The 21,897-nt window shown below is 37.1% G+C and overlaps 1 protein-coding gene and 1 long non-coding RNA gene across 2 annotated transcripts; one reads left to right on the top strand and one right to left on the bottom strand.

Moving 5' to 3' along the window:
- The first annotated feature begins 198 nt into the window (after positions 1-198).
- Positions 199-6,662, top strand: OIP5 (Opa interacting protein 5). The gene is made up of 5 exons (XM_063293427.1): positions 199-473; positions 1,911-1,977; positions 2,818-2,937; positions 5,147-5,228; positions 6,223-6,662. Exons 1-5 carry the CDS (start codon positions 200-202, stop codon positions 6,355-6,357), a joined length of 678 nt encoding a protein of 225 aa, XP_063149497.1. The 5' UTR covers position 199; the 3' UTR covers positions 6,358-6,662.
- Positions 6,663-7,725: 1,063 nt separating this feature from the next.
- Positions 7,726-21,667, bottom strand: LOC134487836 (uncharacterized). Its single transcript, XR_010066895.1, has 4 exons — positions 21,581-21,667; positions 18,308-18,432; positions 17,259-17,341; positions 7,726-15,733 (listed from the first exon to the last, which is right to left on the bottom strand). It is a non-coding gene; the product is annotated as an uncharacterized LOC134487836 (long non-coding RNA).
- Between the last annotated feature and the right edge of the window lie 230 nt (positions 21,668-21,897).

A 21,897-nucleotide genomic window follows, 5' to 3' on the forward strand; every position in this document is an offset into this window, starting at 1 on the left:
GAGACTTATTTGGAAGTTCTTGCGTCTCTTCGCCTGAGTTCTCGCAACTCGATTAGGGAAAAGCGAAGGGAGAACGGGCGTGCTGTCCAATGAACGGGGAGAGCGGGCTGCCCTTACTATCAGCCGCAAGAGCTTGAGGGGGCGCCAATGAGCGCAGCAGGAGGCGGGAACCGAGTTTGAATCTTTGGCGAAAGGCGGGATGGCTGTACGGAAGCAACTGCGGCTCCTGTTTGAGGAGCCCCAGGTGGGCGGTGCAATCACGGTAGAGCAGGCAGGACCCGGGACCGGGCCGGGCTGCCAAGTCCGGCGAAGCGCAGCAAAGCGGGAGCCCCGCGGGAAGCGGGTTCCGGGCGCTCGAGGGCTCAGGCTAGAGGACTGCGTTGTGTATCAGTGCCAGCGCTGCCGGGCCGTCTTAGGAGACTCGCTCCACTTGTGCGCCCAGGAGGAGAAGCTCCGCCTTTTCGTTTGTTTCAGTGAGTTGATGGGGTTTTTGACGCGGAGAAGGAGGGCATTAAGTCGAACTCGCAGTAGGCGTTGCTATCGGCGAGGTTTCGAGGTGCATCGAACATTAGTAGGGTAGTAGGAAAATGCGAATCGTCTCCCACGAAGGATGCTTGTGGGATTGTCCCTGGAGAGGACATACACGTGTTGTGCTGGTAAAGTGTGAAACGGTCCGTAACCAGTTGTTTCCAGAGAGCGGAGGGGGCTTTTTGGTGTCAGAGCAAACATTGTGCCTTATTTAGATATGTTTTACGCTTAATAAATCAGCATGGTGATTTGTTCGTCGCTTTTCACCCCTGTAGAATTTGGATGCGCATCATTAATGGCTGACCCTTGAAAGTATTGTTTCTCAGAAAATACTGTATGATGATGTTCAGGAATATGAACGGGTGTGTTGCATACTCATATCAAGATAAATGGCTCTCCCTGTATACTTTTTTTTTTTGGTACATTATTAAGCCTTATAAACACATATATATTTCTGTTGGTGTGGCCAAATTCTCTGCAAGATTATAAAGATCTAAAACTGGGCATTCCAAAATGCTTGTTCAGCTACTTGACCACTGCACAGTCAATGCAATTGATAGGAATTATTTCTTGTCTCACAATGATCAGACTAGTGATCTTATTCAGATCAGAACAATAGGTCCTTAAAGTGATAATCATGTAGCTCTCCCTAAATTATAACTACTAAATACTAATACTTGAATTAAAAACACTAATACGGATGGGGAACAAAAATTCTTGCTACCCTACTGTGATTGTTTAGACTGATTTAAATATTGGGCATCACTGCGGTTTCTAAGACAAATCCTTCTCTGTTTGGATAGATAGGCATGCGTGTTTTATTACATAAACTTGCCTGTTCTGAAGGAGACCCTTCAATAATTCAGTGTGATTAGTTGGGCAGTGTGTGACTGCACTGGCTCCTACAACTTAGAGATAATTTTAAATACAAATTTTTATCTTAGGTTGATACATGGTCCATTATACATTATGTCTGATGTGCAAGTGGCGTATAAATTACTTCAATAAGAGCAGGCTATTTTGTTTAGAGCTACAATAGAAATTGCAGGTTTATGGTGCTTTTCAAATGACTATCTCTTTTATTATGTGGTTACTCTCACTTTATTTTTTATTGAGAAAAGGGCTTTTCAGTACAACTTGGAAGGGAATGCTTATTCAGGAATGTGGATAATGTATGTGACATCTAAAGTTCATATTGGGACGGTTCTACCAATAGCTGTCTCTCTTCTTGCTCCTGGGAGGCTGGAAAGATTTTTTTTTTTTTGTAAAATCTGAAAGAAAATTGTATAGCTGCCTGAACTACATCAGAAAAATAATAAAAAGTAGTAAATAGTTTGGGGAAAGTATTTTTATTGCTAATATGTTGCTCTTATTTCCTGCAGAGGTCACAAAAGATGTTGTTGTGGAGGACAACTTGATGGTTTGTGTCGAGGGAGACCTCACTGGTTGGTGGGTATCTTTCTGAAAACCTTTCCAATGCTTGTGATTTAATTAACCATTTTGAATGGACGTAAGACAACAACGTAACATTAAAAACACATGCAGAATTTTTTTTAAAAAAAAATACAGGTAAGAGAAGAAGTTTTGCCTTTACACTTAGAAACGTTTCTACCTTTATCCTATTTAAAATAACATGCTTAAATTTAAAATGCTACATCTGATTCTACATGTGGAGCTTTTACCATAGGTCTTATCTAGCAGATTTCTAGGACAGCATGGTTGCTAATATTCTTAAAGATGGGATAGGCCTTGGTTAGTCAGCTATGGGCAGCTCCTTCTGCTCTGGGGCAGAGATCTGCCCTGCATGGCCAGTATGGCTGCAGGAGAGACAGAGGCACCGGCCTGCAGCAGTGCTTTCTGAAGCACTTGTCAGGTCTTACTTAGCTCCTTATAAATACAGGCTTAGTCTTCTATGTTATGTAAGTTTAATATGTGTTTTTAGATCTTAAACTGTTTACTATTTCTGTCGGGTTCCTGAAGGAATTCCACACCCCCAGGACCTGATGGGCAGTTCAATGGAGGTCTCAGTCAGTGCCTGGTATGGGCTCATAAGGGATCCCAATATGTATACATCAACTGTAAAAAACAAATTAATATAAAAATATAAAAGTCCCAAAAGAATAAAGGAACTGCTGATTGGTGTTCTGTGATTGCAAATTCATTATTTATGTTCGCAGAACCAAGAGGTATTGCTCATAAGGCTTGAGGTACACAGAACATTACCGTAAAGGTTTATGGAACAGTATCTGGAATGTTTAACTGATTTCACATGCTGTCGTTTTCTTCCAGCACCTACAACACATTGTATTGTCGGTCCTGTGAACTGCGTATTGGCTTTATCCTCTATAGTTCAAAATCACTGGCTTACCTGCGAGGCTTCTTCTGCCTTTTTAAGGACAGCATCACATGGTTAGTGTTTTCCAGATGCATACTGAACTGTGTTGGAATATAGTAATGTGAAAGGTAATCAACTGACTTATATAAAATATGCTCAAGTTTAGATACAGAATCGAAGTCTTTAATAAAAGGCATATAGAATGCTTAAGATTATTTGAAGCATTTCAGAAAGGCCACAGTCCTGCTTGTTTTGGCTTGTAGTATCTTACATGTGCAGTCTTTTGCCATTGTTACATCAAAATATTTGGTTATTCTATACCAAAATAATTTTTCTGAATGCTCATCTCACCAAGGGTTCATGCTGACCTGGTAACCATTGTTTGATGCCATTGTCTTCATGAAGTTGTCTTTGTCTCATATCCAGCCCCAAACAGATGTATCTAAAAGTTGTCTTTAACTGTTCGTTTTAAAGTCATGTTTTACATCTCCTTCAGACAGATATTGCCATAGGTCTTATCTGGCATACTTATCTAGCATGGTTACTAATACTGTTCGAGATGGGATAGGCCTTGGTTACTTTAGTCAGCTATGGGCAGCTCCCTCTGCTCTGGTGCAGAGATCTGCCCTGCATGGCCAGTATGGCTGCAGGAGAGACAGAGGCACTGGCCTGCAGCAGTGCTTTCTGAAGCACTTGTCAGGTCTTACTTAACTAAGCCTATATTTATAAGGAGCTTTCTTTTGAAAAACTGCTCAACTTCGTTTAGAAATAGGAGTAGCACACTCTTAAGAAAGTGCAATTCCTGTACTGCATAATTTAAATCATCACCTGATATATTGCCTACAGTTTTCTTCTGCTTCTATTAGCACAGGGTTTCACATCCCTGAGCTTCTGTTTTTATTACTTTCTGAATGGGGCAGCGCTGTTTTGGCTTTGTGGCTTCCTAGGCCTTTCACCAGCTACTTCTAAGTGCTGCCGTTCACAACGATAGAATTGGACTTGCTGCCAGCCTTTCCATTCCCTGAGAGTGCTAGAAAGGGATGGAGCTCACTTGTTATCAATTGCTCCTCTCGACTTTGTGTCCCTACTTCATGCCTGCAACCTGTCAGCTAACTATTTTGGATGCAGCATTAGTGCTCTCTCAAAAAAGCACTAGATTTGCATTGAGGATTAGTCTGCCTAACAGGTCACAAGCTCAGAGCACCTCCATGTCTGCAGCTTGTTAATCAGGTAACTTGAATGTGCCATTCCAAGAATTCCCTACAGTCACCTAACCCTGCTCCACATTTTAAGGGCAGCAGCTGCTGGTTTCCTTGCTACCAGTGGCTGCTTGGTAGAAGGAGCAGCAAAACTTGGGGAATTTACTAATCAGTGTCCTTAAAACAGTTAGGACAGCATCAACTGCTGCTTCTTTACTGTGACAGAATCAGCAAATGTTATGCCAATGTACTTTTCTGCTGGCTCTAGGAGTTGCAGGTAGCACTTTAACCATAGCCATCATGCTATGCCTTAATTTTCTAAACTAAATACAAGTTTAAGAAAACTGTTAAATTAATTTTTACCTTATACATGATTGGAACATGCCTTAACATTTTTTGCTTCTTGAAACTAAGCTCATTCTATTTCTATTCCCCACTTTATCCAAGAAACTCACTCTAGGAATCTGGCATGCCACCTTCCCTTAAGTAGTATTAGTAAGGCTGTAATAGTTTCAAGTCCAGAATCATCCTGAGAACTTAACACCTGAGCAGACACTTGAACTGGATCTATGAGATCCAAATCCCAAACTCTACCCATTTAGGGCAAGGATCCTGAAATGTCTGCAACATTATGCAGCAATTTCAAAAGCAGGGCTTTTGTTTCAGTTGGCATCAAAGTAAAGATGTATATAAAATAATTAGGACTTCAAAATATATGGTCATTTAAAGTGAAATCTGTTGCAGTATATTGTGGTAATAACTTCAGTACATTATATGGATAGAATAAACAAAAGTAAGATGTTGGCGAAGTATTACTGTATTGGTGAAGACCTGAATAGTAGTTTCAATAATAATACAGATATATCTTGCTAAATTTGATCAAACTAAGGAAACAAGCATTCAGTGAACAGTGAGGTTCTTGAAGTCTAATATTATGAAAGGTTTGCAACGGATGTTTCTATTCTTTGTCTACCTGCTGATAAACCATTCTGTGGCAGGCTGAGTTAAGCAGATTATCACCCAATGTGAACTGTTTTTCTTTTTGATGAGCCAGTATTACAATAGTGTTTAACATTGGTTTTAGTTACTTGCTGCAAACTAAAACTACAGTAGAAGCTTCAAAAGTAACCTGTCCTCTGGTGAGCCTGAAGGAACATGTACAGAGAGTAAGTGTTTTCTGGGTTTTGTTCTTTATCTATACATGTATAAATTGGAATTTATTTTTATTTATTTGATTTATATTTATACTATGCCCTATCATAAGGAGTAAAAAATTAATAGAAAACATACAAGGTACTCTGTCACCTATTTATTCTCTTTGGGATTTGGCATGGACTCTGACAGCATAATTTGTTCTATGTGTTGATATATTGGCATTACCAAAATAGTATGGGAAAAGATTGTGCTACAGTGGGTTTCAAACTGCATGGATTACGTTGAAAAAGACAAGGCTTGCTGAACAATTTGTGACTTCATGCCAAATTCTAACTATAATAGGTAACTGTTTACTTCTCCATGCTACTTCCTCTATCTAAATTAAAGGTTCTTCTGTAACTATAATATGAATCGTAACTTTCTTTCTCTTTTTCTTTCTTTGATTGATTGATTTCTATAGCCGCCATCTCAGCAAGTGACTTTAGTTCAGGATTGGAAAGCCTATGGGCCCATTTATGTTCTTTCAGCTGAAGTGTTATGGCAAATTTTTCACCAAATTTGGTGGCACAGTGTATTACCACCCCCATCCCCAAATTAAAGGCTGTTTGGGAGGGATTAAGGAAGGACAATAGAATGAATTGCTTCTGGAAGCTTCTCGTTTTCCAACATCAAAGCTTTGGCAGGAAAAACAGGCCCCGTCTAGCAACACTGCATCACTGAGTGATCTGTGTGACCCTTACAAAAGCAGATGGCTTAATTGCATTCCTCTCAGATGTTGCTCATTCCTGCTTTAGTTTAACAAATTAGTCTTTGACACTGATATTTGCATATTATGTTGCAGTTGAATACTGAAGGTGTTAAAAGAATTCAGTTTCTGCAGCACTGTCTATATGTATATTTTTAAGTTTCACCATAACATTGGTTATTTTAACAGTATTTGTAAGAAGTCAAATTACTTGATATTCCACACTACTTCATTCTATTTACTTAGTTTTTTGTTTGTAGTTAAAAGAAAGACTTGTACTAGTTCACATGCGCATGGAATTGCTAATTAAGAAACTAGAAGAATTCAGTCAACAAAGGACTCTGAGAAGCAGAGCTGTAAGGAAAGACCATGTGGATATACAAGGAAAAAGCTGAATTGTTAACTTTTTAGATTTGCCTATCTCAATTGTTTTCACTATTACTTGTGTTTATAATTGAAAATGGCAATTAATATGGCCTTAGACTGGAAAATTGGTGATACAAAATTGTTCCTTTTCCTGGCACACTCACGTGCATATAGTGTTTGAACATGAACAGGTATCCCAAATCATTTTAATTCCTACATACAAGTTTTTCTACCATACTTTCACAAAAACTTTAAACCATTGCATTACTGTTCTAAGATTGCATTGTGAACATATTGGAAACTGAAAGAAATAACCATTTACTTTGTACATTTCTTGCCTGTTTTTTACATTTAAGTTGAGAAAGATCTGTTGCCTCAGGACTCAGCTGTAAACTGTTCAGTAACATTAAAATTGGTCAAAAATTGAAAGTTGAAGTATCAGTGTAACATTTTATCAGAAACATTTTAAATCATTGCCCAAACTAGCAATGTTCGGAGGAAATTAAAAGTTTATAATTATAGGGAACCCTTAAGAAAGCTTCACTAATGTACATTGCAATATGTGTTTTTCCTTTTGTCAGAAGGCTTATGGCCAGAAAACTCAGTTGCCTCATTATGGTACTTTCAGGATTGAGATATAGGCTGCAATGGCTGTAATACAGTGTTTCTCAACCTTGGCAACTTTAAGGTGCGTGGACTTGAACTCCCAGAATTCCCCAGCCAGCATATCTGGGAGTTCAAGTCCACACATCTTAAAGTTGCCTAGGTTGAGAAACACTGCTGTAAGAGTTTTTTTTCAGCAAGTATAGACAGAATTTGTCTTTGAAATAAGTAAAATGTAAACAGTTGTCTCCCTTGAGTCAAACTGATCAATACCAACCAGCTTGGTCAGTAGAAAGGAATGCTTAGAGTTCTTCTGCAGAATCATATCATAATTCATTTCTTGCAGTCTAGTCTGGAAGTGGAGACTGTTACTCCAATGAACAAGAAGCTAGGAGCTCTGATTAATAATGATTACAACACAAGAATTCCAACAAGTACCTTCAAATGTAGCATCTTTATATCACCAATTTTTGGCAGCAAACTTGCCCATTTCCTCCTGCTTTTTCAAAGTGAACATCTAGAAGCTTGTCTCTCCTGTGAGGGTGGGGCAGTCTGTAGCTGTTCATGGTTTTGGTAACTACCAGTCTTTACTTCAGGTGGAGAAATAACTCTCACACACTAGAAGTAACATTTCTGGACCTTTTGTGCAGAGCATACACACAAGAACATCTAAGTTTTAAAATATACAACTTAATGATTCTTTAACTAAACATCTTCCTTTATATGCTGAAGTGAAACTGAAATGGTACAATAGCATTTTGTACATATAACTATTTTTAGAAAAAAATGACACATTTTAGTGCATTCTCAGCTCATGCTGCTTTATTGCTAAAAAATTATATACAGGTGCAGAGTTTCAAAGTTCATTTTTGAGCAATTATTGTTTACAGTGTCAAAAGAATACATTTAACACATTCCTCCCCTTCCCCAAATATGCATAGATATAAAAGCAAGCTGCCATCTGGAAAATATCAGGTATATACATGGGCAAATTGTTCGTATTGATACAAAGTGTATAGTGGAGTAGATGTAGATGTAGCCTATTCCTTGTCTCTACTAATCCAGATGAGTTTTTGTCAGTAACAGGCATACCAGTCTGCCAATTTTTTGTAGGTTATCTTCAAGACTTAACTTGCTACCCATTCTTCCCAATTTTCAAACACTTTAGAACAACATTGTTTTGAAAAAAGAAAATCCATTTAGTAGCAGTCTTAAATCCTACGGTTTAGTTGAAACACCTGCAAACGTAATCTACAAGAGAAGTAAACTTTGGAAGGGAAAATTTAGAAATGAGATACTGTTGCCTATTTCACTTGTTAAAAATGGTTTGCAAGACTTCAATCACAACTCCAATAGTCTAGCTATCTGGAAGTTACTGATTACTGGCAATGGTAGTGCAAAAATACAGTTGGAAATGTGTATGCCTAGGAAAGTTACAAAACACAAAAATGTATAAACATGCCTTAATGAATGTTCATAACCTAGAAAAAGGGTCTATCTTTGAGATACACTAGTATTCAGGTAAGCTAAGACTGCCTTTTTGCAAACTAGTATAGCCATAATCTAAGGATTTTAACTCGGGATTTCTTTTTAGCACATCTTAATAGGAAAAGAATGTGCCAATGCAGACTTTGCTACAACAGCTAGCCTGTTGTTTCTAGTATCCCTACGTTAACATGTTTTGCTGCACCAGTTTTTCAAAATTGAGTATTCACACCAACAATCCTCTAATAGATCAAAAGAGCCACCCCCTACTTAAATAAAGCTTGAATATATAATAAATAGCTCCAATTTTCATATTGTAAGGTATAATTATTGCTGGTCTGAAACCAGTTCATTTTAACCTAGCTGCCAAGGTGGTGGAAAAAAACCTGAAAAGCCACACCTGTCCTAGAAAGAATTAATACCTGAAAAGTATGGACAGCTTACTCATTTTATTTACTCATTGTTTTTTAACTGCAACAGGCTCTGGCTAAAGTTCACAATCTCAACTTAAAAATAACAACAAACCCTACACAGCTTAGATCATTTTTATTGCCCCATTTGGGATTTACCTATTGCCTTCTTGGTACTCTGAAACTCTGCACCTTTTTTGTTTGTACAACTGCAGCAACCCAAGAAACCCAACTTGCCATCAACCATGTTCATATTATATAGGCTCATGAGCTGCTATGAACTTGGTAAGAGGCCAAAAGGGCTCATTCTACTGATTCCTTTTTCTAATACACAGTTTTGGCGTCATGCTTCGTCCCTTCTTTGTACATTCTGCCCCTTTACTAAAGAGGCAGCATGTTGTCTAAAAAACTGAGAATCAAAGCAGTAAATTCAAGCTATTGGTATATTGGTTCCTATTGCTTCATAATGTATAAATGCATATATCAATTTACTGATAATAGCTATAACACTAAACATTTTAATCATGCATAATTAGAATACTATCTCTATAAAAGACGGTTTGTGAGTCTATGTGCTTGTGCCAGTGGTATTTTTCCCACACAAGTTTTCCATTCTGAGGGCTTTGTAACCCCACCTGCCTTCACCTGCATGGAACAGAAAAGAATTGCAACATGCAGTCCTTATGAAATATACTTTATGGAATGTTCGTTGTGCTGTGACTTAGAAAACTTGGAAATTCCATCTAAAACCAGCTAGGAAGTGCTCAGATTCAAAGCCTCTGTCATTCATTTCCCATGTTCCTAAAATGAAGTCAGTTCCTCTCTACACAACACCTTTCTTCTCTAGAAAGCAAGAAATAGGCACCCTAACCCTCCCATAGCCAATATACATTTATTCTTTAATCAATTTGATTCCAGTAACAAGTTTAAGTGCATGCATAGGTGTTCCTTCTCCCACTCTGTTAAGAGATATGCTAAAGTATTTATTCCGGCAATCTTCTTTGTATAAATCTATGCACTCTGCACAGCTACCATTTCTCTACATTCCTGGGAAAGTTAAAGTCATTGCCTCTCTCTCTATAGGCTCCTCTTATAACCCATCCCCAAGCATACAAACTGAATGCAAAAACTCAGTTCAGCTTAGGTTCTCTAAATCCTGATTGAAACATCAAAGAACTATTACTTGCAATCTACATTCCAGAAACCTGCTTGTGAGAGCTATTTTCTGGCATCTATGTGTCAATATTGTGCTTGAATTCTTGATTTACTGTTTTTCAAAGTGCAAAATAAATAAAAATTAAAAAATCTAAAAGGGAGGTCTATATTAAGAGGAATTTCACCATAAAATTTAGAAAGTAGGTGCTGATTAAAATAATAAAAAAATCAAACCACTAAAAATATTGACAGATGAAATGCAAGCTCTATGGAACCTTTCATCAAGAATAGTATTAATGTTTCAATGAAACTGATCTGCAATCAAAAATTAAGAGCTATCAAGAGAATTATTACAATCAAAGGAAGGGGAAAACCACACACAGAATAGGCAGGTTAAGTACCATGAAGAGCCACTTAAGAGTTTTCTCTCATCTGCATTTAGAACTATATTTCAATGTTAAATCTCCAGTAGTTTAAATATTATAGTCTCTTACCATTCAGATCAAGGCAGCATACACTCTAGGATGAGGCTGCAAGTCACATGTTTAAGCAAGCAATGAACAACAATCTAGTTCTTCCAGAGTAGCACCTCATTCAATTCTTGCATGCAGTTCTGAGCCCCTCCCCATTTGTGACCCAGATTATGAGACTAAAATTTTCTACCTTATTTTATAGGAGCAGTGTTATAATGTCAGCCTAGCACCAGTTTAACCAACAGTGAAAAAGGTGCAAATTAGCTGCTCAAACATGTGAGCAGTGAAAATTGTACTGATATAGATATAAGATACCTTTAGAATTCTGCCAACAAGTATTTAAACAATCATGTAGGCAACTACAGTAAGTGCAAATAATTTTCCAGGGTTAGAGAAATTGTTTGCAAGATTAATGAATACTTCCTATATATTTTGTGAGCAAAAGTTACCTAAGTATATCAACTATTTTTCTACATATATAGAACAACCAAATGCTTGATTCAACTCCTGAACATTTTAGAAACTTGTGCTAATTTTCACTGATCAGTATAAATATATACAGAGCAGAAATTTCTATAGAATGTGTATAAACATGCATGCATATGTGTATATGCATTTTATTTTAAAACTTCTGCCTCATCCATGTGGATAAATAATGAATACCATACAATGAAGAACAAAAATAAAAGTAAAGCTACTTCCTTTAAGTATATGTCCCAGCCTTGCAGATGAATCTGGTCAACTGAATCCTGCTTAAGGCAGAGTTCTTCATTAAATTTACAGTCTCCTTGGTCTTCAGTATGCACATGCATACAAGGTTAGTGCAACCGCATTTTAAAGAGGTATAAACTCTACTCTCTAGAGTGATGAGGGTAAGAGTTTGCCAGGCAGAGTGAACTGAAGCTTGCTCTCTACCTTCCAAGTCTCCAAGTAGCTTTATATAATTAAAAAAGAAGTGAAACCAGATTTGCTTGTAAAACAAAATGACCAAAACAATTATATATGCATACACTACTTTCAGAGAAATCCACAACTTGGTTCAGAAATCCGGATCCCCAAATCTCCTAAATTATATGTCTAGATAGAACCCAGCCTCAAGGATTCTTTGTCTCTTCAGAAATGATGAATTATCTACATTCTATGTAAGTTTTCATCAATTTCATAAACATTGTTCCTAATTATATCAATTTTGAAAAATAAAATTCTGGAATTTTTGTCAAGCCTTGCCCTGTAGCATTCAAGCACATAGTTCTGTGGTAGAGAGGAACTTTCTAACCTTTTAATGAGAAATTCAACTTCCTGCAACACAGAGCACCGCAAACCTATTTGGTTAATACCATTTATTCTACTATACAATTCTTGCCAGTGCAAGTTAGGTCCTATTACATGCAAACAGTTATTGCTACTAAAGTTCTATTTATTGTCATCTTATGGCTTTATTTGCATCAGGGATTCTTCCCCCTACATACTGTGCTATTTTGCATTCCAGTTTCAGAGGTATTTTTCCATCAATTCTCCCAATCATCACCATTTTGTTCAATTATACTGTTGTTCACAAGAGAACCATGACAGAGCTCAGGCCCTCACAACTCAACTCTAAATGACACACCTTGCCACTTTCATGAGAAAACCAAGAGAGATCTTTAAAAAGTAATTCTGCAGTTCTCTGGCTTAACAGTTAAATTACATGTTTTGTATTATGTTTTACCAATAAAGAAATACTGTGCAAAGTCAGAGACATCTCTTCCCTCATCAAGGTGGCCATTTATAGATAAGGGTTTTTTTAAAAAAAAGATGCAGTATCCCCTTTAAGCAAAAAGTAGCATTTAAACCATAAACATAAAGATCTACAAAGAACCAGATTCATAACTTAAAACTTGACTTGCTTGAACCAAAAATAAAAAGTTAAGTAGATGAATTACCTAACTGAAGCAGTATTTTCAGAAAAGGAAGGGGGGAAAACCTATTCAGATTACTGTAATGTAAGTATAGATATTTGGATGCAATAATTAAATGGGATCAAATAGATGAATTAGCAGAAAACTCCAACAAATGCTTTACCAAAATGGTAAAGGTAAAATTTTGAGATTTTAATAACAGTGCTAATAATTTAGGTGCATTCATAAATAGCTGTACAGTGATACCATTTCTAGTTCAGTCAATTTTGCAAGATGCTACTCTTGATTAAGAGATGCCATGATATATTGGCAGATATGTGCAAGCCCCAATCTATCATTCAGTTTCTGCAATCAACAGTTATACTGCAAAACGGTATCCATTCCTGTCTTAATGCGAGCACAGAAACAACCAATAAATCTGATTCAAAACATACCAAACCTTTTTTGTGGGAAATGCAATATACGGAAAAAAGCATGAGTGGGAAAGACTAGTCATATGCTTATTCTAGTCCCTAAAATTTAAGAATTTACATTATCAGTTATTTTTCTCAATATAGCAAAATATTTCATGATTCACAAAGGGTTTTGTTAAAGACTGTTACTTCTATTAAGGTTTCACATGCAGTTTCTTTAAGTGCACTCAAAATGTACCTGGCTGTTTAAAGATTATTTTCATGCAATCACTACAAAATCCACATCTCACTGATTCTATGCAGCAGTTTCTTCTACCATTGCCTAGAAAGGACACTGCATCTTTAGACCATGACCATAACCATGTCAGTTTCCTAGAAGTTACATCATCAGCTTCATTAATTTGTCACTCTGAAATTGTAAAAAAAAGTACTACTAGGCTCATGCACTGATCCTAACATGGCACTACAGTTTTGCTACAAAGCACTAATGCTTATGGAACTATACACATTTTAAAATGGAAGACATTGGTGATTTTGTTGTTCTCAAACAACTTGTAACGTTTTGTCCACAAGTATTAAAATATATTTATATGTATATATTATACTATTGCACATGCCCCATATTTGCTTCATCTGTCAGATGTGAAAGATTTCCTGCCAAGGTGGACAACAGATGAGTATGTAAAACCAAAAAATTAAGGCAATATTGCCTCTGGATAGTACTGTTAAGGAGATGCAACAGGATAAGTACGCTGCAAAATGATTTCCTGGGCATAGTTATCAGTTTTGTTGTTTCTCCAATACTAAGTATACTCTTAATGCAGATGTATTCAATAAAAATAGACAATGGGTTCAGTGGGAAAGGGGATAAAGACTGATTTTCTTCTTAAATGATATGGTCATTTTCTGATGATTTGGGGAAACTAAATTATATTCCCACTCTGTCCCAATGTATTTTCTTCCCCACAAAATACCTCTGAGGTATAAATAGCTAAAGCAACATCTAAAAACTGATTGAACAATTATCATGCTTTTTTTCTGATTTTCAGTAACAGAGTTGCAGAGGACAGCTTATACACCATTAGGTTAGACTTTACTTCTGAAGCCCTGATAATCCCAAAGGATATCCAACTTATTTTAAAATTTAGTATTCAAACAAGATTTCAGGGCTTCAGACCAATTTGAATATTAAATATTTCATTTTTGTCCTGTAGCTATAGATTTTAAGTCCTCTGAAAATGTTCTATTGAAACACTTTTTAAAAACAATTGTACAAGCAGTCCTCATTTAGTGACTGCCTTGTTTAGAGACCATTCACAGTTAAAATGGTAATGAAAAAGTAACTTTATGACCAACCCTCGCATTTAAGATCTTCACAGGTCTATAAAGCAAAGGAAAGCTCAAGTAAGATCATAAGCCCAGTCACGGTTTCACTTAGCGACTGCTTTGCTTAACAACTCAGTTGCCGCTTCCAATTGTGGCTGCTAAACGAGGACTACCCATACTTCATTTTTATTCAAAGAAAGCGACGGAATAAATGTTTGCTCTTTTATCATGGATAAGCTAAATACGACATTATGACAACCAAATACAAATGCTTTGCTAGGTATAATTCCCCTTATTAAAACTATTTAAAACATACGCATATCCCAAATGTTCTTCTGTCAGCCACTACTTTTCCTCAGAAAATAACATTTGCCATCAATCAGCCAAAAGCATTCAACATTCTTAGCTATGACTAACCATTATTAATTGTACTCCCTTTAACTCAGATTGAGGATATTGTTAAACTACTAGCAAATCTAAATTAAAATTTTAATAAAACTGAAATAAGGTGCACTACTAAGGGCTCCATGGCTCAGCAAGAAAAGAAGACATAGGCCTTTGCATCCATTCTGGCAAACTGGTTGAAGAGCAGCTTTTATCCCAGCTTGAAAGGAACTGTCCAGTATTAATAAACACAATGCAAAGAATTTTCTGTAAACATGTTTAGAACATAATTCCCACCTTAACTGTAGGTGACATAGTGAGAAATGATGAAGCAGCCCTTCCTGAGCATGTCTACCTTTTGTTCATCTAAGCAGTGGAAAGTTTTACATACAAGGTTATACCAGCATTGTTGTTCCTTTCAGGTAAAAGCCTGGATAGATAAAAGTCATTGTTCCTTTTGTTGTTGAATTCCTTAGGGAAGAATAGGGATACCAAGTAAATTCCACTGCCCCAAGGCTTACTTTCTATACTTTTAAGTCTTCCAACTTGGGACATGCTACTAATATCCCCACTTTCCAGCTTTTATGTAGATGCAAATGTACATAAAGATTTCTTTTATCTGTTTGCTTTAAAAAGTGAGGCTACACTTAAATGCAACAGATAAAATGATTATTAGCTGCTATGCAACAGCAGCTTTACATAGTTGCATCAAGATTGTTATCTACTTAAACTGACTCTTTTAAGAAGGAAAATTCTCAGTGGGAAATCTTTCAAACTATTTCTCTTTTTTCTTTTACAACACATGTACATCCTGGTTCTTCTGCCACAATTTTTCATCAAGGTTTATGAGACAGTATTTCAAGAACATATCAATTTGTTAGGTTCTCCAAATATTTTGTGATGAATTACCTTACTAAAATATATTGAAGGGAACAAAGTGTCAACAAGAATTGGCAACTGCCTATATTTGTATGCACAATCATTTCTAGAGGGCAAAAACCCTAAGCAAAGGCCTGGTTTACATAATTGTATGAAATTCTACATATCCATTTTAGTTCTTTTGCAAGGGCTGTGCTTTCCACCTCTATAATACAGGCTTCCGTGTGACAATTTTTTATGATAAGGAGCTGGAAAAGAATCAGAGCAGCATTTCTTCATTTTCTTTTAGAGAAATAAGGGAAAAGTTTTCTTCACAAGATGGATATTCATGAATAGCAATTCTTTAGAAACAGCCTCTCCTGGATCAAAAGGAAAAGACCTGGAATCAAACACACACAAATTAATATAATCTGAAAACAATGTTTCATTTCATAGTAACTGGGCACGTTAACACTGGAAAATAATCTGCAGATGAATTTTAGGGTAATGTCAACAACTGGAGTACTGTGCCATCCACAGTGTTAATCATGGCCACATTCTGCTCACTCTTGAGACTCATTAATTTCCCATACACAGCAAGACTACTGTATAATCCTAGAAACTGAAGACTGTTTGCCTCAAGACGTATAAATATCACTGGAAATCATTACATGAAAAGCAACTGAGTATGGAAAATAAATCTTACTTCTATTGTATATGAAAATATGAATTGTGCTAAATGTAAAACGTAAAGTAGTATAATGTTCTAAAGGAAACCACTGATAACAACTGAGTTGAGGTCCAAGAAGTTTATCATTTGAGATGCACAAGAAGCTTATTTTAGGAATTAATGCTATTTAATTGAAAGCTTGCCATGGAATAAACAGAAAACAACTTTTAATGAAAATGACAGGAGTCTGTAACCTCACAGCAATATCAAAGAATATTCGGTCATTTCAATAATACCTATACTGTCAGACTGTAGAGCAAAAAATGCATGAGAAGATATATTTTCAAATGAAGTTTAATAGCTATTAAAGTGTAACACTCCTTTCTGTACTTATTATTACTTAAGAATGCTGTAGTGATTTTACTTCCCTTTTCACTGAAACAAGAATATTTTTCTTTATATAAACAAAAAAAAATTAAAAAGTGCTTAAAGTTTATAGTCAACATATTGGGTCAAGCAAGACCATAAAACGCAAATGTTAAAACTTCATGTATGATGACTCTTTGTTGTGAAAGCTTATATCCAGTTAGTGTTTTAGGCCTACATGGTATAGAAATAAACTGATAACAGGAAACAGGGATTCTTAAAATTCACTTCACATATGGAAACAAAGTTAAACAATACCTTAAATGTTATTTTGCCCACTCCCTGCCAATGCTGGGAATCTACTACAATAGCATTCCTGACAAATTACCAACTAAGAGAGTGGACTCATTTAAGTGATTTAAAGAAGAAAAAGGACAGTTTAAATCAATGATATAAATCAAGTTTATTTCTAAATAAAGGTAAAAGCTTTTAAAACAATAAAAATTTAATCACCCAAATAAAGAGAACATTGTGGACAACTGATGGAAATCTTGCCAAAAATAAGGTACAATATATCAAAGGTATAGTCTTATCAATCAGATTAACTATTTTAAAAAAAGTATTAGTCTGGTGTAATTTGTCTTTGATTTAAAGGATGGAAATAGATTTTGCAAAGCGTCCTTTTCTCAATGCTAAGAGATCAAAGACCTGTTTGAGAATCTTTCTAATGATAATACATGCTATGATAATACCAGAGCTATTGATTAGACTGGGAGGTTTAAAAAGTGTCCTGGAAAAAGCTAATGGTGAACAACTTCCACATCATGCCAAGAAAATTACCAGTCCATGAAGTCACCAGTAGTCAAGCTTAGCTTGAAGGAGTTTTTACCTTTAGTGATGGATAATTCCTGCATTTTTCTCCCTGTTGGAAGATAGGGACATTTGCTTGCTTCTAGTCCCATTACAATTCCTCTGTGAACATAGAATTTTCATAAATTACAGAAAGGTTCTGATTAAGATATTCTAGGATTAATTTCTAAAGCCTGAGACATTCATATAGAGGAATGTGTTCACAGTCCACCTTTTAAGCTATCTTACTCTATAATTTCTCTTGTACTTTCTCCATTCTATATCTCTACATTTGGTTTATTTTTCCAGAATACACAACTGCATTTGTGTCTGTTAAATTTCATTGTTATTTTCACTCATTTCTCTAACATATCAAGATTGTTTTTAATTTGGCAGCGGGGAATTAGCTATCCTATCTAATGTTATGTCATTAGGAAATTTGATAGGCATTCTCTCTGCCTTCTTATTCAAGTCACCCCATTCAATACCTCATTCCAACTTGAATTACTAATTACTAATAAGTACTGTTTAAGTATGATTTTCAAGCCGGCTATGTATCCATTTAATTATCATGCCATCCAGCCCAAACCATACTAGTTTGCTAAATCAGAATCACACAGGGTACTTCACCTGACACTTTGCTGAAATCAAGGCATACTACGTTCATAGCGTTTTCCAGTCGATTAAGAAGTCACCCCATGAAAAAATGAGGTAAGATTAGTCTGACAAGATTTATTTTTGACAAATCCATTATGATTTCTGATAATTACTGCAATGTTTTTAACTTTTATGTAGATGTTTACAGTAGATCCCTTTCAGATCTGCTCCAGAATCTCCCCAGTCAACAACAGAAGATTTACCATTCTGTCATTCCCCCTTTCTTTCTTTGAAGATAGGAACAACTTTTATCCAGTTATCCAGCACTTCATAACTTTGCTAGAATTTCTCAAATATAAAACAAAGGTTTGACACACCATCAGCAAATTCCTCTAGCATTCTGGGATACAATACATCTGGTCCTAGAATCTTAGTGAGCTGTCAAATCATGAAGAAGCAGGCCAAACAATTCCATGGACAAAATACACTTACCTTTCATTTCAGGCTGCACTGATCATTTATCACCAAGAACTTTTGCCTGTAGCTTTCAGTTAATAGAAGTTTCTTGTTTTGACTGCCAATCACTATCGTATATGCATGGACCTGGAGGGGCAACACTGAGGGGAGGACAAGACATTAAAAGACATCTTAAGATATTGCGGTTTCCTGTCTCATAACCACTAAAGACCTCTATGGTATTCCTTAATAATGGAGGACATCTCCATAAATATACATTAAAATCTTAATACCAAATTCTGACTTTATACTGAACCTTTGAAATGCAGAGCCAACTAATTTAGCAAACAGTCAATGTTCCTGAAAGCTGATATGAACACCATCACCCAACCAGAAATACACAATGACATATCCTTATCCATGATGAGGATATGCAATTGGTAAATAATGGCTTGTTAAAGCCTCAGCATAGTCTGCACAAATAGATCTGGCCTGTATTTTCCTTTACCTTCTTCATCTCATGCAACAGTATCAGAACTTTCTAATCTCAGTGTTTGCATTTGTCTCTGAGATTGGACAAGTAATTAAGGAACTGTCCTAGGAAGGGGCGGGGGGTTCTAGTTCCCAGTGCACATACATCCTTGGTCTCTGAAGCCCACTGTGTAAGTTTAGGAAAAACTGGAGGAGGAAATGTTATATATGCCATATTGAGCTCCTGAATGAACAGTGGCATATAAATCTAACAAATACTTAAGTCACCACACTAAAATGTAAAGTATTTGGAAAAACAGACACACATCCCTAAGCCTTACATTTAGTAATACACTTACCATGACTATACCTCCCTACGTTAGTACACTTCTACTAAATGTTCGGAGACTTTTTCATTCCATACACAATTTCTTTGTAGCAAATAGGCTACATATAAGCATGAAACAGCTTCATCTTTATGAACATGTATTTTACTCAGGATATAATTAATGAAATTCACAAATGTCCAGCCCTTACTGAGCAGTTTTCAGATAAATGCGAATGTATGCGTACTCTCTGTATGTCTTTGATAGCCAATAATTCAGCCATCTTAAAATAAGATTATAATAGAGATACAGCAGCAACTGACAAAGTATCCAGATTAGTTTCCCCCACAAAAAGACTAATTAAATATCAATTCTTGACAAAATTATAAAATATGTTCAAAATGATACAGTTAGTATATCTGTTTAAGCTTACTGAAGTTAACAGTCATGTTTCAAGAATGCAAAGCTGACAAGTCTGGGAGTCGAATGATGGATCACCCATGAGCAGAACTACTTCATTATAAAGAGTGAACAGAATATCAAACAGAAAGATACCCATGACAAATACAAATAGAAACAGTCTTGTCCTTATTACCTCTTCCTGCAATGCAGAAAATGTAAAGAGGCAAGAAATATCTAGTTCTTCAAAGCAAAGCAGTCTCCTTTACTTATTGCAATTTCTAGTTAGCTTGTTTTAAGATTACAGGTAGTCCTCATTTAATAACCATTCATTTAGTGACAGTTCAAACTTACAACGGTGCTAGAAAAACTGACTTATGACCAGTACTGACACTTACAACCATCACATCCTGTATTAACAGGATGAAAGTAGCATTTCTATCAGGTCACTCTCTGTTCTGTGAGTACTTTGGAAAAGTCAGGCAAGGGAATGTTCCAACAACATTACTCAGAGGAGCTCAAGATGCTTTCAGGCACCCAGGCCCAACTGTGTTCCATGCTTGCCATATATTGGAGGAAAACAGCAAATTTGGAGATAAGTTCCATCTCTTAAAAGCATTCACGTATCTTCAAGAAATGGGCCCTAATCTAGAACACTCACTGATCTCATCTGATCTGATCTGCCAGAATGTGGAGTTTCGGGGAGGGGGGAAGATGGGGACTGGCAACTACAATTTTTAGTTTCATTAGTAAGGCTAGTAAAAAAAAACTTTGTATAAGTCCTCTGTTTCTCCACATCTGTCTCTTTATTCAATGATATTTCAGCAGCTGAATACACAAAACTCAGAAGCATTAAAAATATTTTGGCAATATCTACTTCAATAGATGCAGCTGCTTTCAGAGTACACACTGATGAATACAGTGCATATGAATTAATGCATTCAAAATGCAATTCCCAGCCATCTGCAGAATTCTCTAACAATTCTCTATTACATCCAACAAGACCTTCTCCCTGGATGTCTCAATGCATTTTCTAAAACTAGTCATTACTGACTTCATTACAGATAAGCTCATCATCCCTATCATTACTCTTTTATTCCTATTCTTTAAAGAAAATACTTTATCTGTTACTCTTTTGAGTATGCACATATCACTATATATTGAAAAGAAAACCAGAATTCAAAAAGGGAGAACACTAACATGACATTGAAATATCAATTGAACAGCACATGTCTGCCTGCATCTTGCCCTCCTGCCCATCCCCATCTTAAATTCCAATTCCAAGTCACAAAATACCTGAGGGCTGTAACAAAGTGTAATTCTGAATCTAAAGAAAACAAAAGAACCAACCACTAATCCGTTTCATAAAGATAAGGGGACAGCCCACTTTTAGAAATATTAAACTAGGAGATGGGTCACTATGCAAAATGCCATGAGCCAAAACACATCGGTTTGGCAAGAAAAAACGGGCATAAAAGAAAACTCTGGGACAGAAGAGAAAGTCTAAACTAAAGCCTTCCCGTGAACCTTGGATCCGCAGAGATGACAGCGGAAGCCGGAAAAAGTCTGGAGTTGAATTTATCGATTTGCTTATACCAACAGACCAATTATCAAGCCTGCCCAACCGGTCATGCTCGCGGTCCAACGGAAACTCCCCCCACGAGGACTCTGGCTTTCCATTAGCCATTCTAGTCGGAAAGGCTAGCGGTGCCTTCCTCGCAGTTGCAGAGCTCAGCGGCACCCGCGGAGCGCCGCGCTTAACCAATCTCCTTTTCTCTTTCCAGCTCCAACGGGACGCAGGCAAAAAGCTTCATCCTTCAGGATACTGTCCTGGCGCCCATTATGTTTGGCACCCTAATCCAGGGAGGAAAAGAGCAGGGAGCCCTTTGGAGCCTAGGTCGGAAGAAGAGCTAAAGCTCTGCTCGATAACCCTGGAACTTGTTCTAACCAAAGGGGCGACACCGAAGCGAGCTCACACTGGACACAAATCCCTGTTCATCTCGCGAACGGGCCGCGTCAAACCAACTCCTGCACCGAGTTGGGCTAATGACCAACAAGGCCTAGTGCTCCTAACCCTCTCAGCCGCAGCGCTTGGTTTTCCCCGATCTCTTACCACAGCTGGGGCCCCTGGGCCGCAGCCCGCAGCGGCTCTCGCTCCACTTCTTCCCCTCACTCCGCCATCTTCCCCTCCCTACTTCAAGTCACCCAATCGGCGTCCGCGCGAAACGATCGCGTTCCCGAAGGCTCTCTGCTTCTATTGAGCTAAGCTCCTATCGGTCACCTCCTGCTTTTGATTTTTATTGGACAGCCAGCCGAGCCTTGAGTCGTCTCCGCAACACGGAAAACCTATTGGCCAAGTGGAGGAGTGGGGCACGCCTCCCTTCTCCCGAATTGCAGTGCAACGTCGCTAAGGTGGGGGTCGGCGGTTTG

This window comes from Candoia aspera, chromosome 1 (assembly GCF_035149785.1).
Source record: "Candoia aspera isolate rCanAsp1 chromosome 1, rCanAsp1.hap2, whole genome shotgun sequence".
NCBI lineage: Eukaryota > Metazoa > Chordata > Lepidosauria > Squamata > Boidae > Candoia > Candoia aspera.

Excerpts from the sequence above, each read along its gene's own strand:
- OIP5 (XM_063293427.1), top strand. The coding sequence starts at position 200 with ATGGCTGTACGGAAGCAACTGCGGCTCCTGTTTGAGGAGCCCCAGGTG. Across the intron at positions 2,938-5,146 it reads TTTAAGGACAGCATCACATG|TTACTTGCTGCAAACTAAAA; the intron begins GTTAGTGTTTTC and ends CATTGGTTTTAG. Across the intron at positions 5,229-6,222 it reads TGAAGGAACATGTACAGAGA|TTAAAAGAAAGACTTGTACT; the intron begins GTAAGTGTTTTC and ends TTTTGTTTGTAG.